This window comes from Astatotilapia calliptera, chromosome 9 (assembly GCF_900246225.1).
Source record: "Astatotilapia calliptera chromosome 9, fAstCal1.2, whole genome shotgun sequence".
Classification (NCBI taxonomy): Eukaryota; Metazoa; Chordata; class Actinopteri; order Cichliformes; family Cichlidae; genus Astatotilapia; species Astatotilapia calliptera.
The window spans coordinates 14,108,487-14,126,695 of NC_039310.1; the positions used below are offsets into that span (position 1 = coordinate 14,108,487).

General features: G+C 37.9%; 1 protein-coding gene across 1 annotated transcript in view; it reads left to right on the top strand.

Annotated features, from left to right (window-relative positions):
• Positions 1–18,209, top strand: part of cntnap2a (contactin associated protein 2a) — a 398,850-nt gene that overhangs the window by 192,722 nt on the left and 187,919 nt on the right. The window contains exons 4-5 of the mRNA XM_026179392.1: positions 11,133–11,280; positions 18,051–18,103. Of these exons, the coding sequence (XP_026035177.1) occupies positions 11,133–11,280; positions 18,051–18,103 (201 nt within the window). The remainder of the gene's footprint in view (positions 1–11,132; positions 11,281–18,050; positions 18,104–18,209) is intronic.

Sequence of the window (18,209 nt, forward strand, 5' to 3'; positions counted from 1 at the left end):
TACCTAAATTATTAAGGGCTCCATGAGCTTAACGTAATGTGTAAACAAACAGAATGAGTCAGAGTGAGTCAGTGCCCCCAAAACCTCACAGTAAAGATCAAGGTTAAGGTTGATCTGGTTTAAGGTGGTGAAATAAAAAATAATCTAATAAACAAGTCACTAAATCTGTAGTAAAAGTTGTACATCTTAAATGAAATGGTTCTAATTCCCACCTCTGATTTTCACTTTTGAGGCATTGCAGTTTGACTTATTTATGTATGAAATTTCACAGTCACATCTGAGATAGAAAAGCAACGCGAATGAAATGAAGTGCTGACTTTTTGAACTTGGATGATCTTCCGTGCTGCCAGGCTTCAATCGCCGTCCATGTTTTTGCATTTTATTAGATGCAGACATCAAGTGCCTCATGCATTTACATTTTAGGCTTTTGGCAGACAGGAGCTTACATTAGGAGGAAAATGAATAAAGCAAGAAACTAGAAAAACACCAGTAAAGCAGGTCAGTGCTGAAAACAAGGAAAAAAGAAAAACAGAGAAAGGATATTGCCAAATAGACAAATATGTAATGAAAAACAGTGCTTAGAGTATCTTCCATATATCAGGTAATGTCAAAGAGGAGGGATACCTACGAGCATACAGTAGGTTCATCTAAAGCACTCTTGCAAAGCAATACAATATAAATATAAATATAATATAAAATATATGCAGATATTATTTTGTATACTGCACAAGCTAACATCATATTTACATTTTAAGTAAAGTTAAGTTTTTGGCAGAAAACCATCAAAGCTTGTTTATTAATTTGTTTATGCCCCTTTTGAACAGTGACACTAAAATTAAATAAGGGTATCTTATTTAATCTAATGTAAGAAAATATGATGAAAAGAGCATTATCTAACTGGCTCCTATCTCCCTCCTAAAGTTATATTTAGCACTGACAAACTTGCAGCCTGTTAAATGTCAGCTTGTTACTGAGTAATCAGGAGATGTGTTTCACATCTCAGCAGGGGTGCCATCATAGTTTCACTTTGTATTTACTGAGATTTAGGTTTGTTTTGATTATTAAAACTGTCATGTCACAATATTTTTAAAACTTTACTCGTGATGAATTTGGCGTGAACAAAGCCTGAAATGTTGAAATATTTCCTTATGAAACTTTTGAGTAAAAGCATGTTTTTTTTAATTGGAGGACTAGAGGAAAGAGAGTTGTTATGGGAACCAAAATATGATCCTAATTCTTTGCACTTGACATAGCTTTGACATTGCTGGCAGAACTCGATGGCTTGATGTTACACACCAAACAGATGTTTTCAGTGCACTCTACAAGGACAACAATTTCTAAACCTTTTTGATACAAATTATTATTATAATTATTGTGACCTTTGAAATTGGAGGTCATAATGCTACCGCTTATCAGAAGCATAATCGAGCAGAATAGAGAGCTGAAGCCATGCTGGATGAGGATTTCCCCTCCTGAAGTCCATATGGAAGAACAGGATAAAAATGGTCATAGAGTCAACATAATGTCAACATGATCATCAACGTCCTCTCAAGAATAAAGTTGGCAAAAGGACCTCCTAAACTTAGATCAAAATGTAGAGATGAGTAACGTAAAACTCTCCAACCCATAGAAAGGGCACGCCTCAGCGGGGTAGTTGGTTCAATGTCCCTTTTGATCAAAGAAAGGCTGAACAAAGAAAAGAAGAATGCCATTTTTAAAGTGCAGAAATACATTGCACTCCATAACAAAGTAATCAAAATGAGGGCACATAATCATCTTTGATCTTATTCTGTCCTTGTGTGTGTAAAACACACAGGCAAAATAAGTCTTTCCTTCTCAGCAAACACAAAGACTTTTTAAAAGAATATATTTCTCGAAAATAACATTAAATTTTCTTACTTTCCGTTTTGTTATGTGTATATGCTATACAGTAGTATGTAAACATTATGCAATATTAGAAGTATGCTTTTTTCTTAAACAATTTCCAATATTATCCATGTTGCACTTAAGCTAATCTTCCTACACCATGGAGTCTCACTTGAACTAGTTACAAAAAGCCTTGAATGTCTTAATAATTCAATTCAGTTCAATTATGTTTTATTTATTTAGCACCAAATCACAACAATCACCTCAAAGCACAGCAGTCATATGAATAATGACAATACCCTTCATGTCAACTAGAAATGGTTTCAAGTAGCCTTGTTTTATGAAGGTGAACACCATCTTTTTCTGTGACCTAATAGGGGTCTGACTGCATTGAATTCCTGCACAAGCCCAAGTACATGATTGGGCATGATATTATGACCATCTGGCTACTATTGTGCTGCTCCCCCTTCTCCTCCAAAAACAGCCCTGACCCATTGAGGCATTTAGGTCTTCACTAGACCCTTGAAGGTGTGTTATGGTATCTGCCACCAATATTTTAGCAACAGATTATTCAAGTCTTGTAAGCCCTGATTTTGCACCTCCAAAAATGGGACTTATTCGTTTAGCACATCCCACAGATGGATGGCCACCTTCTTCCATTGCTCATGGTCCAATTTTAATGCGCGTTGTTGGTGCTTTCAGTGGTCGACAACTGCTAAGAGATGTCATGATTAACAGCCTAGTTGGTATATTGTCATTCAGAATTTTTAACTTCTGTTTACTCTCTCCTTAGCACTTTACTTCGATCCATTATAAAGACTCTTTGGTACATTATAACTACTTTCATCTCCAGGGAGAGACAGTCGATAACATAACCATTTGTACGTATGTTTTTTGGGGGGGTTTTACACACTGCCCCCCAGTGGCAGTAGACAGGCCTGCAAAGACGTACATACTGTACATCAGTGCAAAACCATTGCACCATCAAACTGAATCATTAAGAATAATTACACTCTGTCCTTGTAGTCATGATAGCTGCGCCCTAGCAGAAAGTTGTGTCAAAATGTTCTTAAGTACCAGTTTTCTTACTGATTATTAATTTGGTGCTAACACCACTAATAACGCGACGTAATACAAAGATGAATGCGTTCTCCCATGTTTCATTGAATTCAAGCCAGCCGCAAGTTACTAATGAGTCATGTCACAGATGGAGATGATCCATTGCTACCATCCAAACAGCAACTGCTGTCTGCTGTTAAAATGAATCGGGGAAAGACTCCAGGAGGTTCATTTACATCATACGAAATAAGGCACACTTATTTGATATTAACCCTTTAAAACCGGCCAGAGCGGACATGCTCCGTTTTGCGTAACTATTTTTAAATCCTGGTAGCACTACAACCACATGAGCTAGCGCAATAATTTTTTTTGCATATGAAACCGGAGGAGTTGTACTTACATCTTATGCCATCAGCTTGTCCTAGGTCACAGTTTCCTTCCACATATAGTTTTGCAAAAACTGCATAAAAAGCACTTGCAGCAACAAAAACATAATATTCCAGAAACAGGCTTTGCCGATCCGATCAGCTGTTCATAACACTTCCTACGTCCATCAGCACGAACTATCGCATGTCCGCCATGACCTGCCCGAAACCGGAAGTGACGTCATTTTCGTGGAAATGTAGTTTTTTTCCCATCAAGGCCATCAAGGCCTGGTGTTTTTAAAAGTTATGTTTGACTTTATGACTTTCTGTGTCGTTTCTGGGATGCTTAGGACTCATATTGCACTGCTGGAAATAGTTTATTTTGATGCATATGCTGCTTTTTTGCAAATTTGCAGTATAATATTTATTTTCGTTTTTCCTGCAGTGTATAGAAATTGGTGTATTTCAAAAATAAAACTATAAAGACACTCAAAATAAATTTCCTGTGGTGGGAAACTAGTTTGTGCAACTTTTTTGTATTTACAGTTTTGAGGGATAAGCCTCTTAAATTTCTCTAACTAGAAATATATGTTAAAAAAACAAAAACGATTTTCAATTTTTTTATAGTTTATTGCACTTTTTTGCAATTTATGTAATTACTATGCACTTAATGCATGCATATTATTAAAATTTAGGCTGTAATGGTTGTATTGATGTATAGCAACTTGAAATGCTCCCAAAAATGGCTCCACAACATGTAAAAATATAATATAAGCTCTGGCGGACTTGGTTCTATGGTAGGTCTTAAAGGGTTAATGTAAGATTATTAAAAGGTTTAGCATTCAGAGTGATGCGTGCATTCATGATTTGTGTTGATTCTTTATGCCTTACTCTTACTGACTCAAATTCCTGACACTGGTCAAAACTGCATCTCAACAAAAAGAAGACAAACTTGTTTGTTGACCAGTGTTTATCCCCATACATAAGCAGTTTCTCATTCACTCACACTGACTGTTGATGAACAGCTGCTGTCGACCACTAAATGAGTGGTTCAGCATTAAAGTCCAAAATGTTTGAATTGAACTAATCAGAGGAACACTGCTGCTTGAAGTCATGGAGATTACTTTTTATGACTTCATCTTTTTTTTTTCTTTTAATCGGCCCTGATATAAAGTCTGTCTTTTAACTTTTAAGTCTTTATCTTGATTGGCTGCAGCAACTTCACAGAACTTGAGTGTCAGCCTATTTAATGTCAATTCATTCTAAATAAAGAGTTGAGTGTGGAAATTAAAATTTGCTGAGCGAGAATAACGAAGATGATGAATTCAAATAAGCCTTTTTCAGACATGCACTACTCTTCATTAATCTGATGACATCTCAACGTGTCAGCTTTATATCTGTATGAGCACCCTGGTATCTCTTCCTTAAGTCTGACCAGAATGCAGTTTATTGGACAGCCATATACTTGTGTCTCGCTAAAGCACTCTAAAGATTGTCCTAAACACCAATACCTTGCACTGTGCACATCAAATTTTATTTTCAGACATTTGTCAATGATAGTTCTCTCCACATACATAGAGAATGTGTGATCATGTTATGTGAATTCTAAAAAGTGCTGATCTTTTACACACATGGAAGTCATTGCAGAAGTGCTTCGGCTTACTCTGACACTGCCGTAGGAGACCTACAGTTTGTAACCATGAAGATCATCAACATGAATAATATGAACAAATGTAATGGGTTCTTTATTTTTAAACTCAGGCGTTTCAAGTCCCATCGCCACAAGTGTATACAATCAAGCACCTAGCCATGCAGTCTGCCTTTATAAACATTTGTGAAAGAATGGTTGTTCTAAAGAGCTCACTGGATCCTAGAATAACAGGATACCACTATTGCATCTTTTTTGTCTGCTAATGAAATATCTTCCCTCCAAATAAAACGTTTTAAGAGGTATTGTTTCAAAGTAGAAGGAAGCACACCACTCCAGCTGCAAAGTGGTAGAGTTGCAGAGCCCAGTCACCTAGTCGAGTGTTGAGACACATAGTAGTACGTTAAACTTGCCAGCGCTTTGTTGACTCAGACTTGCAAACCTTCTGAGACATTAACATCAGCACAAAAGCTGTGTGCCAAGAGCTTCAAGACATGGACTTCCTTGGCTTAGCATCTCCTTTAGATTTAATGTGTAGATGGCCCAGTGCTTTTGTCCATACTGGTATAAAACAACCTATATTTGTGACTGTGTAGCATATCAGTGACACTGGTATTATTACATATGGAAGGTCTGAAAAGCATGGAACTATGGAGAAAGGGTAGATCCCAGTGAGTCATAAAAGTTTCTTTACAACTTAAGTGGCTGTAATGAAATTTTAATTGGTCTGGCAACAGTTTCAAAATGGTACTTGTGTGGACAGTGTATAAAAAATAGCACTGAGGTAAAATTCCTCTATCCTACTGTATGAACTCTCTTAATATTGTATGATTAATGAGGACTGTAGAAACCATTTTATATCAACAGTGCACTGATGGTTTTCACTTTTTTCTTGATACTGATACTGACATGATACTGTAAAACTATTGCATGTCACTTACATCAGGTCCAAACACATGTACACACACGTGTTTTCTCCTGCATGTGTGTAAATTTAAGGGAAGACGTGATGAAGGTTTCTTGCTAAAATTTCCTATTTTTTTCACTCTTTCTATTACTATACAGTAATTAATGAGCCCAAAAGGCAGTGTGTGGAAAAAAGTATTGGTATGAAATGTACTAGAAGTGTTTTTCATTTTTCCTTAATAATGTATGCAAAGCAAAGAAAAGATTCAATTTTCCTTTGTCACCAATTCTTTGGGTGCCCATTTTAGCAGGTAAAGCCATTTAATTGGCGACTGAACTAACTATCTGGCACATACGGATACAAAATGAGATCATTCTGAACTGTTCCAATAAAAGACTGTAAAGAGTCTCTGAAGCAGCTTATCGTGCCTTTGATGTACAGAAATCAACAGAAGTGCACATAACAATGGAAGGACATACATTCGTTTTAATCACAAACTTTCAGATTTGCAGTTCAATTCACTGTTCAAACTTGTAAAGCAAGAAATGTGTTGCCAAAAACAGACATGTCAGAAAGTCTATATAAACAAAACTGAAGCACAAACATATACAAGGATGTACAACTAAGCAAAATATTATTACATTTCTAAGCATAAATCACCACCGAAGAGAAAGAACTAAGAAAATAAAACATGAACAAAAATATGATTGAAATACAACAACAAAAAACAATACAAAAAATACAAAACCATTACAGGAAATAGCACAGATCAAGTTCCTCATTCAGCTCATTGAGCCCATCTGGAGCTGCAGACTCAGATCAAAAATCCATTTAGCTTCTGCCTGCAGCAGAAGTTGGTTGTGGTCCTCACCCCTAGTGGGATACTTGATTGACTGTGTAGCCCAGAATTTTAATTCTGTCAGCAAGTGTCACGAAACAGTAAGAAGAGATTTCCTATTGAGGCTTTGTGTGTAGCACGGTATACTCTCAAGATGTTAGGCACATGCTGTAGTATGTAACACCCAGCCCACTTTAAAACATTTTAAAGATTCATGACTTCAATTAAGCATTACTAGAATTTGTCCTATTTTCCTGGCACAGACACAGCCACCCACAGGGCTTCACAGAAACACAAATTTCTCTATGGTCCTTCTGTTTTGTCTCGTACACTTGTCAATAAAAACAAAAGACCAGACCAGGCCGGACTGATTTCCCCTGCCTGTTTGGAAGGAACATACACATAGATCCACACACACACAATAGCCCTGACTCTGGGCTGGTCTAACAAAGAGTCCAGCAGCAACAAGCAAATGCCAGAAAATAGCTTTCACTTGTTGTTTCTCAGTATCTAGAGATCTGTTCTCTGGAAGGGCCTCTCTCTGGCTGTCAAAACGCAGACACGCAGCACAAACAGAAATATGCTCGCACATATACAGACTGATTTTCAGTGAAACAAAAAAGAGAGAGAATAGACAGAAAGGACAGATGCTCATTCAGGAAATGAAAACATGCAGCCAGGGAAAATAAGTAAGCGGGTGAGGAGTAGCAATGAGGGGGAGCTTTTGAGCAGTTAGATAATGGGCGTGTGGAGAATTTTGCCAGGGTCTGTTTATGAGAGCGAGCATGCCGACGTGGATGTCTATCTCGTATACAAGCGAAGTGTGTTTGTGTATGTCAGACAGAGCAGACCATAGGGGTATTTTTTTGACCAGCTGTAGGAAAGTGATTGGCTTGTTCTTTCTTGAATGACAGCCCCTGTGCTCCAAATGGTCAGCACAGAGACTGGCTGGTTCTCAGCTTCCCTCATTATTTTCTTTTCCAAGTCAAGATTTCTTTCATTGCTTTTCTCCCACTGATCTCGTGGACTGCTGAAATCATGCGTGTGTCCTTTACTAACTTACACTGTTCTAAACATTCCAAAATATGATGCACATCCTCACAGAACTACATAAAATAGCAGTAAATATTTTTCTCAAGTATCAAGTAAACCAACTAATCTAACATTAACTGTACATATCACTGACATACTGTACATAGTAGGCAGAATCATGCAGAAGTATATGCAACTCTGCACGCATGCACATAGCAGCTAGTGAGTAAACTCTGAAATTTGCTTCAGGCACTTTGTGGCCTTTGTTGCCGTAAATTACCTCAGTTCTTGATTAAACAAAACGTCAAAGTGTCTAAGCTCTAAAGTTGCTTATAAAACACGCACACGTGCACACACCTCAACATAAACTGTCACACAGGCAGTCACACACATATATTTCCAATTACTCATTGGTTTGCTGCTTAATGATTTGACTTTGGAGTAGAGGGAATTAAATGGTTCACTAGGCAGACTTTTGCAAGGTGTTCAGCATCCACAGCTTTTTCCTCATCTTCATCCTCCTCTTCTCTTCCCTATCCTGCCTTCTGCCCCCCACTCTGCATAGTAATGCCTTTGAATTGAGCTGTTCATTCAGCCAAGCACAGATAAGTGTAGAAAGCGGGATGAACACAATAGGGAAATAGAGGGGGAAAAAAAAAAGAGGATGGGGGGATTGAGCTTTTGGGTGAAGAAAAAAATGGTTTTGTTCTCTCTCTTTTTCTTTTTTCTTTTTCTTTCTCTGGTATACCTTGACAAGGGCAAGGAGAGGAAGGTGACAGCTGGACAAAAAGGAATTGAAGTCATCTGCATGCAGCCAGAAAAACTGTCAGAAGATTTTTTTCCTCTTTCGTTATTTTATACCCAACGATGAGGCGATCTTAACAGTGACATCAGGTTTTAACATTTCATAATTGCTTAAATGGCAAGGTCGTGCATTGGCAGTCTGTATCTATATGTGTGCATGGATGCTTGTGTGTATTTATGCAGATTGTAGATATAACTGTCATTGTGCTTCATATCAGAAGCCAACACTACAGGCAGTTTGGAAACAGAATACTGAAGGACAAACATGCAATAGAGAGCACAGGAGAAGAAAGCTTGAGAAGATTTAACAGCAAAAGAAAAAGATAAGGGTTAGAGGGGAAGAAGCTATTGTAGAATTGCACAAACAGCTCCAAAGAGTAACGTTAGCCCAGGTGAATAAAGGAATATCTCAGTTATGGAGACATTTCAGACTTCCAGTGTTTTGATGATGCGGTATGCAACTATGAAATGAGCTCAGCGCACATTGTTTGAAGTCATAACAGGCTCCCCGAGTGCTCAAAGTTACCAGTGCTGTGCTGACTCAAAAACCTCCTCTGGTATTAACATCAGCACAAAAACTATGTGACAGGAGCTTCGTGTCATGGGTTTTCATGACCTAGCAGCTACTGTCCATGTAATCTGTAGGTACTCCAGTCCTTTTTTTTCTATAGTGTGGAAGCTACTTTAAAAAGTACCGATATAAGCAGCAATTACACCTGGCAACTTCCACTTAATTGCTATGATTTAAAAGAAGAGAAAAAATGCTGTTTCCAGTCAACTTGCTTTAAAAAGCAAATTTAATGTAACTTTAAGGTTTGCATTGCTGAATCATCAGTTACCAGTCGTTGCACAAGTTAAACAGTATTGTCTTTCACATGATCAGAGTGGCTGCTTGATCTGTTGCCTAGCCACTGATGGATGTGTCCAAACTTCCTGCAGAACCACGACAATTTGTGGATTTGTGAGATTTTATGTCTTTGGGCGTAAAAGCCATAACTCTAGCTATGTCATGGTCAGGAGCATAACTATTAATGTGCTTGCTGTTTTTATTTATTTATTTACTTACTTATTTATTGGTGACATACATACAATACTACGCTGCAACCTTCTCTTTCAAAAGGCATACTTTATTTATTCCATAAAGGTTTATGGAATAAATAAAGATTAAATATGAAACTGAGAGGAATTCATTGATAAAAGAAGCACTGTCCACTCCTTCACAACAGTGGAAGTTCAGTAGCTCTGAGCTAAGTGTGAACTCTTGACCATTTCCTCCTTTTGCAGATAGCATATCTTCAGGGGTACATTCTTGGGTCACTGAAGAGTCAGCTGAAAGCAGGCTGTCTGTGCAAGTTATTTTTTTCCCATACACTCATGCTCTGCCCTGCCCACTCCATGTCTTATCTGAAATAACACATGGCTGTCTAGTGTCTTGCTCTCTTCTAGTTACCTGCTAGGCTATTAATGAGGCTTCTCCCCAGTGGTGTGTGCAAACTGTTCTGTGCATGTGTGTGTCGAAAGTAATGCATGGGGGAACGGGGTTGTGTTGTGTGTTTATTTCAGAGAGCAGAGCAGAATGCACAGAAGTGAAAATAGTTCAGGGACTGTGGTGAGGTGGATTAGTGGGCGGTTAGAGGTTCTCCCCGTCATGTATCAGGTCAAGTGAAGGAAGAGAAACTAAGTAGGAGGAAAGAAAACAAGAATGATGTAGTGAGAAGAGGAGATCATTTTAACGAGTGCCTCTTTTACTCATCCAGTGGGATTCTATAGTATTTGGTGAAGTGAATGCCATCCTTGTCTCATTTCTCTTTTCCATGTAAATACAATTTATTTTTTTTAGTGGGTGGTAAAGACTCCAGTCAGTCACATTTAAGTCAAAACAGCAAAGGGGGAATGCACTGTCAGGAGATGTACTTCAGTAGCCTGTCATTGAAATTTGACATCAAATAATTATGCTTACAGCAAAACATTGGAGAGCAGCTCATGCTGTCAAGCCATGATGTGTACAAAACAACCAGCACATGTTCAGTCATGGAACTGCAGCCACACTGGGGCTGTGCAGAGACACTTAAAATTGAAAGATAAATACGACATTTTAATTAGGCATCACTGCAATCCTAGAAGTGTTAAATAGGCATTATTTGCTTTTCAAGATGCCTTTTTTTTTTAATAAGATGAGTTTTTAGACAGTATACCAGCTGTGTGGAACAAAGGGCTAATATAGCAAAGAACTGTAAACCTCATCAGTTACAAGCCTCTATTACTTGTTGGGACACATAAATCAGTCTAGATATGAATTGATGTGAGCAGGGAGTTTCTTAATGCATACGCAGCTTAATACAATATGCAATTTACTCCTAACATTCCCTACGGTTAGACTGTCCTATGGTGGGCATATTAGATATGTAGACTCATAATTATTTTGTATGTTTTGTGAGTGAGCACCTTCAGGGTAGGATGTGGTGAGTGGAACAAATACTCTTGTTCTGAAGTCCTGAAGCTGCTTGTTTGTCTTCAGGCTTGTGGCTTTGATGTATTTAATTTGTGTGTGTTGTGTGTGTGTGTTTGTGTTTCTCTCTATGTCTGTGTGTATATGAATGATTATGTTCATAGGCTTTCTCTGGGAACTCCAACTCAGAGAGTGCAGTTCGCCATGAGCTCCAGCAGGGAATCGTGGCTCGCTTCCTTAGGCTCATCCCGTTAGAATGGAGCGAGGAGGGACGGATTGGTCTGCGAATAGAAGTTTACGGATGCTCCTACTGTGAGTGGAGATAAACACACACACACACACACACACACGCACACACAAAGACACACACAAACAGGTTTGGAGAACACCTGCAATGTCTCTTTTATATTTCTCTTACACACACGGCTAATCTAACACCTGTAACACCTTGAATCTTCACACATTATTAGACAGAACAATAATCAAAGGTGGAGGCATTCATTTGCATATTAATTGCTTTACAGTCACTTGGTTGGTCTGGAATCACAACACTCAGATACAACAGCCGTTTAAAGAAACCAGATAGATTCCACTCCTAAGTAAATATACTCCTAGTAGCCTCACAGGCTTTAAACATGTGCAGCCTAGCACTTAGCATTTCAAATTGTGGATCCATGTGGAGAACTTAATGATGGTTTGTCAGCTCCAATCAAGGCACAATGGAGCTATTTCTGCATGTGAATTAAACACAATCCCAGCATGAAAGCCTGCCACGATACATACATGCACAAATAAAATCAATTTGCAGCAATATGCAGAGCACGGCTGCAAACTCGCAAACATGTACAGATACACAAACACTCATACACTGTCTCTCGCTTTCTAACAAATGCATCATCCAGGGAACTGGCTCTCTTGCAGCCTCTTTGCCCTCATCCTATTAAAGGCTGCCAAATTGATTCTGATAACAATTTTCAATTAAGGCTCTGCATAAATTACGGTTATAAGTGACACACATACATCTTTCATTCGGGAGATGTGATTGCACTATGCGTGGATATGTTTGTGAGGGAGGGGGTGTGCGCGTGTGCGTTTGTGTGCGTGAATGCAAGGGCATGCGTTGTATTCCAGTCAGTCCTCGGTTCATTGATTATATTTTCCTTGTTTCATTTCCTTCCCATGTCAAAAGAAAAGCATGACAGTAATGATAAGGCCCACGAGATGTGCTGCACATACACTTAACACATACAGATGCACACATGCGTGCATAGGCACTCCTAGCATGAGCAACACAGCCATTCAGTTCATTTCAAGCTTATACACATTACTTCTCCCCACACATTTATAATCACACTTAGCTCATTTTGTTGGTATTGTCATTTCACTTTTCTCACACATCAATGGTGTCAGTGATCCTAACATGGAATTGCTGGGGCCTTGTTTTTACCTAAGACGATAAGAGATAATGTATTTTGAACAGATTTGGTGAAAGAGCTAGCTTTAAAACATAATAGAATTGGAACAATATCTGGATGCAGTTTTCCCAATTTGGAAAAAGTCATAGTATTCCAGTAACACTCAGCAAGATATATTTCTCAAATTTAGCAAAAGAAATGTAGGAACAATCAATAACTTACATAACATTGGGCATGCTGTCAAGCACCAGTGGTTCTGGAGTATTTGAGCAGGATGTGAAACATACCTTATGCAGCCTATACCCGCAAGCACTTTGAGAAAGAGGTTACCACTTTACTTTAGACAGCAGAAAAAGTTAAATTGGGCTTGATCCAAACTCACTGTTTCACATTGGCATTGGCAGTTCTCTGTGTGAGGGGCAGAGGCGAATGGTCAGACTGCTTTGAGCTGATAGGAAGGCAGCAGTATCTCAAATAACCTGTCATTACAGACGAGGTATGCAGAATAGCACCCCCAACATGTTGAACCATGAAGCAGACGGCTGCAGCATCAGAGGCCTACACAAAGAGCTACGTATAGGAGCTAAGAATAGGAAACTGATATTACCATTTGCACAGACTTATCAAAACTGGACAACAGGAGACCAACAGGTGGACCATTCAGATAGCAGGGTCAGAATTTAATATAAATAACATGAAAACATGGATCCATCCTGCTTTCTTTCAAGGCTCAGGCTGCTGTTGGTGGCACACTTTAGGGCTCTCGGTGCCAACTGAGTATCATACTTGAGTATCACTGCTGACCATGTCCATCCTTTATGACTACAGTGCACCCATCTTCTGATGCTTGCTTCCAAAGCATATCTCAAAACTCAAATAATCTCAAACTGGTTTCTTAAATATGACAATGAGTGCCTCCAATCTCTCTACCCTTGAAATTTTGAAGTTAAAGGCAGAGACCAGGTGTGAGATCCCTTGCAGTTAGTTGCTGTCTTTCAGCTTTGCTTAATTGAGAAAGCAATAAAATAAAAACAAGAATAAAGCACCAACAAGACAGTCTGGAGTCATTTTTGACTGAACAGCATTGAAGTGCAGCCCAAACCAGACAGGGAAAATTTACAATTTATAAATGTATAAATGAACAAAAACATAGTTACTTCATTTCATTAGCAACCAACTTTAAACCTTGAGCAGCATACTTTTAAGGCTGGAAGCAAGTAACAAAATAATACATAGCGTATTAGCTTTTTTAAAAGGTAGTGCACATGTTTCTCTCTGAAAACAGCATGGCAGCTCAAATACACGAGGGGAGGCTTAAAAATATGTTTATATATTTATGGAATAAGGGTGAACTCTTCTATTAGAAGTTGGACGTGAGGAGAGTTCTTATAACATTTCCTTCTCTCATGTCAAATAAATAAACACTTATAGTGCCAACTACTACGCATGTAGTTGGCATAAATTAAGACACGTTTTTCTGTGTTAAATTTGGTGCAATTTGCAGTAAATTGCCGGCTGAACCTGATTGATTCAGGTTTGTGTGTTTGCATCATTGTTTGGTGAAGCAGAGAATTTGCGCACATCAACACAATCTCTATGCATTTGTAAATAAGATGGAAATTAATTTCAAACCTTTGCCAATATGTTTGAGAGTTAAGGCACTCAATCCAGCCGAGTTGGGCCAAGGAAGGTTGCCTCCCACCAGATGCCTTCAGACCAAAAGCGGTCACCCAAAGACGGGTGCTGATTGGTAAACCTCTGAGGACCAGTTGTTCACAGCAACTACTTGCAATTGATCCCACACAGGGGAAAAAATCAATGGGGTCACTTCCAAACCACCAGTTTTTCTTGGTCACATATAGACTTTACGGTCTTATTTTTATTTCTAATCTGATTGAGGTTTTCACTAAATAGCACTAAAATAAAAAAGAAGACGAGGAAGGAAAACAAAAAATAAAAAACGAAACAAAAAAAAGAAACCTACTTGCTTGTCTCAAGGCCCAACTAAGCTCAGAGAGTCTGTGTTTCTGACAGATATGAATGTTGTCCACCACTCAGTGACATCTGTTTTGAGATGTATAATAAATGCAAAATAAGGAAGACACATGCTTAAAACTCAAGTATCAGCAGAAACACAGAAAGCGGGAAACACAACTACAACTACACATACACACACACTCCCTCTGGTCAGGTGCATCATCTTTCAGAGTTGTCTGTCATCTTTGTTTTGAAGCCTGCAGTGGTTCCTCATGATTATGCTGTCACTGCTTCTTTCTTCAGCATTCAGTCAGAAAATGAGAACTCATACATTTGTCTGTTCATCTAGCCATCCTTCACTCCCTGACTCTGCAGTTCCCCTAGAATCAGCTTCTTGTAAATGTTTTTCCCGCTTCCCAGCCGGAAGATGAAAGACGGGAGAAGTACAGTGTTGGGCAATGGCAGAGGAAAGAGGATGAAAACAGAAAGCACAAAAGAGAAGTAGTGGGAGGAAAAAGAGGCAGATAAATATAGATGTTATGTTTCCAGCATAATCACCAAATATGTTGGTTGTAGATGATAATTCTGGGTTCTGAAAATGTATGATAATTAAATGCAATGCCATATTATGACTCATCTAGGACTATGCAATAAAAGGCAGTATCTGTATGCATGTGTGTGGATGTGGTTGTGCCAGAGGTGCAAGCTGCAAAGGAGTCATGATTCACCGTGCTGTGGAATTTACATGCTCATTTCCATTTTGATTAACATAGGATCAACAGCAAATCAATTACTTCATAGATGAGTCGGTAAATAGTAGAAGCAATATGTGAGAGAAAGGGGAATCAGACAGAAACAGAGAGTACAAATTTAATTTTCCATACAAATGCAATCTCTTTCACAGCTGACTTCAACCCGTGGCTTTTTTTTTATGCCAAAGACCAAATCTGTTGTCAGTATGATGTATCGCCATCATAATCTGTCAAGGCTAAGAAATGTACTTATGGAGATTTTCTTCTGAATAGTATCTAATTCTAGAGTAAGCATCAGCTTAAACAGCATCATTCTGGCTCTCGGGCTCAATATTACATTAGAGTAAGCATGGGAACCGCATGTATGGTGTTGCAAATAAAACTTGCTTTCATGACAGATAAACAGTCTGAAACAATTATCTTTATTTGACCAAAGGAGAAAGTTACATCTCAAGTATTGTTTTCAAACCAACACAGATATGTGATTTAAAATGTGAATTAGTTTTCAGTGTTATGAAAGGGAAGTCAGTTTGTGTTTACCAGGAGAGAAAATTTCACATAGTCCAGAGTGCCACTAGAAACCATTGTCTCTGGCTCCTCCCAGCAACACCTGAAACAAGTTTCTACTAACTCGAATGGATACATTAGATCAAGAAACATTTTATACTATCAAGGTGAGGCTTGTGGTCCCTAGTTTGATTTATAGTTACTCTGATTCATCACAATAGCTTCACATTTAAAACTATATTTTAATCTGTTAGAATGGGTTAAATGTTTTGCAAAAACAATAAATAGGATAAAAAAAAAATAGTACTTTACGTAGGATTAAATTAAAATCTCTCTCCGCCCACAAACTCCACCTACACAGTCAGGAGTTGAGCAACCAGACTTGGCACACAGGTACATCTTAGATCCCTTTAAGGTTCTTATCTATAGAACCATATGTTATGACATCATCATTTTGCCTAGCAGCCACCTACCAATGAGTGATAATAACCCATATTTAACATCTATGCACTCATAATACCCATCATATAATTTGAATTTCACAACATTAATGGTTAATTTATATCAGCAAAACTCATGCATGGTATATTATAATGTGATCATGTTCCCTGGCAACCATTTAACAATGGGCAAGGATGCACCTTTGCACCTGTAAAACCTTAGAAAAGCATTGTATCATTTTAGTTTTGCAAGATTTTGTAGCACAGAGAACATGAATTATGCACATCTATTATTTCATCAAAATGTTGTAAAGCAACCACCTACCAACAGCTAAAATGACTAATTTACACTGTTTACTCACCTGTATAATTTTAATTTCATGACAGTAACATCGCATTTATATCCACAAAACTTTAATTAAGCATGCTATATTATGATCATTGTGATTATGTCATGTTGACTAACAACAACCTGACCATTAAAATCAAAAACCAAACATTACTGTAGCAGGATATTTACAAGTTAATTAAATATATGCGTTCAGGCCACTGACAATTAGTTTTAGAGAACTGAAGCTAGTATTTAAGCAGTTGAAAAATGCATTATGTAGTTATAGTTTAACATTTCAATGTCAAACTTCATTTTGTAGTTTAAAATGTCAGAGACTTTTTTTGGCATTAGCATAATTATAAGCAACCATAAAACATTTGTATTTGCATTTTTTGTGTGTGCGCGCATGCATGCGTTTAATTTTTATTTATTTGATTATTTTATCCACGTTGATCCATATCCATATATGGCGACATATAAAACTGTTGGACGCTGAGATACCACCAATGCCTGTACCATAAATGTGACAGAACAAAAATCAAAGTGAAATGACTGAAGAAAGATTGGAAACTAAAGACAGAACCAAAATAAATAACAAGTAGAGCAGAGTGGAGAGTAATGGAGAAAGATGAAATTGGAAAGAGTGGGGTGAGGGTGAAGCAGCAAAAAATACTGAAAGCGAGACAGCATTTGAGAAGTTGGAACAAAGGGAACAGATGTAAGTTCCCTCTACCTCCCCTCAACTATTTATCAGGAAAGGCATCCTCAGTATATTTGTGTATTTCTGTGTTTTATATAAGTAAAAACCCAAGAAATCATATAAGATTGAGGGGCAGTGTGACTGTGCATCATTATCCCTGTATCTCTTTCCCTAGCTATGTTATCCCATCATTTCCTGTGCTCTCTTCTCTAAATTCTCCAACCAGTCTTGCCACATATGTGTTCTCCACTAACCACTCGAACACTTGTCATGATGATAGTAAGACTGAAGAGATGCCTCAAGCACTGCTCTTTATTACTGAGCTCAAGGTCTGAAAATCATCCTCATGCCACTGCTTGTCTCTTTTTTGAGCTCCTTCACTTATACGTATAGTATATACACATAGCATTTCTTTGTACTTTAACTTTGTTAAACATGACACACATGGCTTGAGTTCTCCTCGATTAACCTCGGCTTACACTGAATCTGGGATAAGTTGGAGCTCCCAGCTCAGTCTGCATGCAGGTGTATCTGTGTGGCAGTTTTTAAATGTGTAAAAAAGGCATATCATTTTTTTAATTATTGCAATTATTTTTAATCTTAATGTATAGCATTAAAAAGGAAACATGATTAATAGCAAGTGTGCCAGTAAACAAAAAATGTGTGTCAATTAGCCAACGTGTTCTTCCTACTGTGACATATAAAAATTTTCCTTTGAAAAAGGCAATTTGTGGCATGTAAAGCCAGAAATTGAGCTGGCAATATAATATCTAATTTAATTTGCCCTTTTACACATTCATCTATTATTAGCGCATCTGTTCTTTTAAATATTACTGTCAGGTTTGAATTTAATGTATCTGAATGTTTGTGTTTTGTGTTTGTTTAAATAATAATCTCTCTCTCTCTCTCTCTCTCTCTCTCTCTCTCTTCCTGTCTTTTAATTCCATCTTCCTCCTTTAGGGGCAGACATCATCAATTTTGATGGGCAGGGTGTGATCTCATATCGTTTTAAGGTACCCAAATTTCAACTTCAGTAGTCGAATATTTAAAATTGGATATTCAAAATTATTGGATTGGAATTGGATATTCAATTTTGAATAAACTGGAATATAAAAAGCA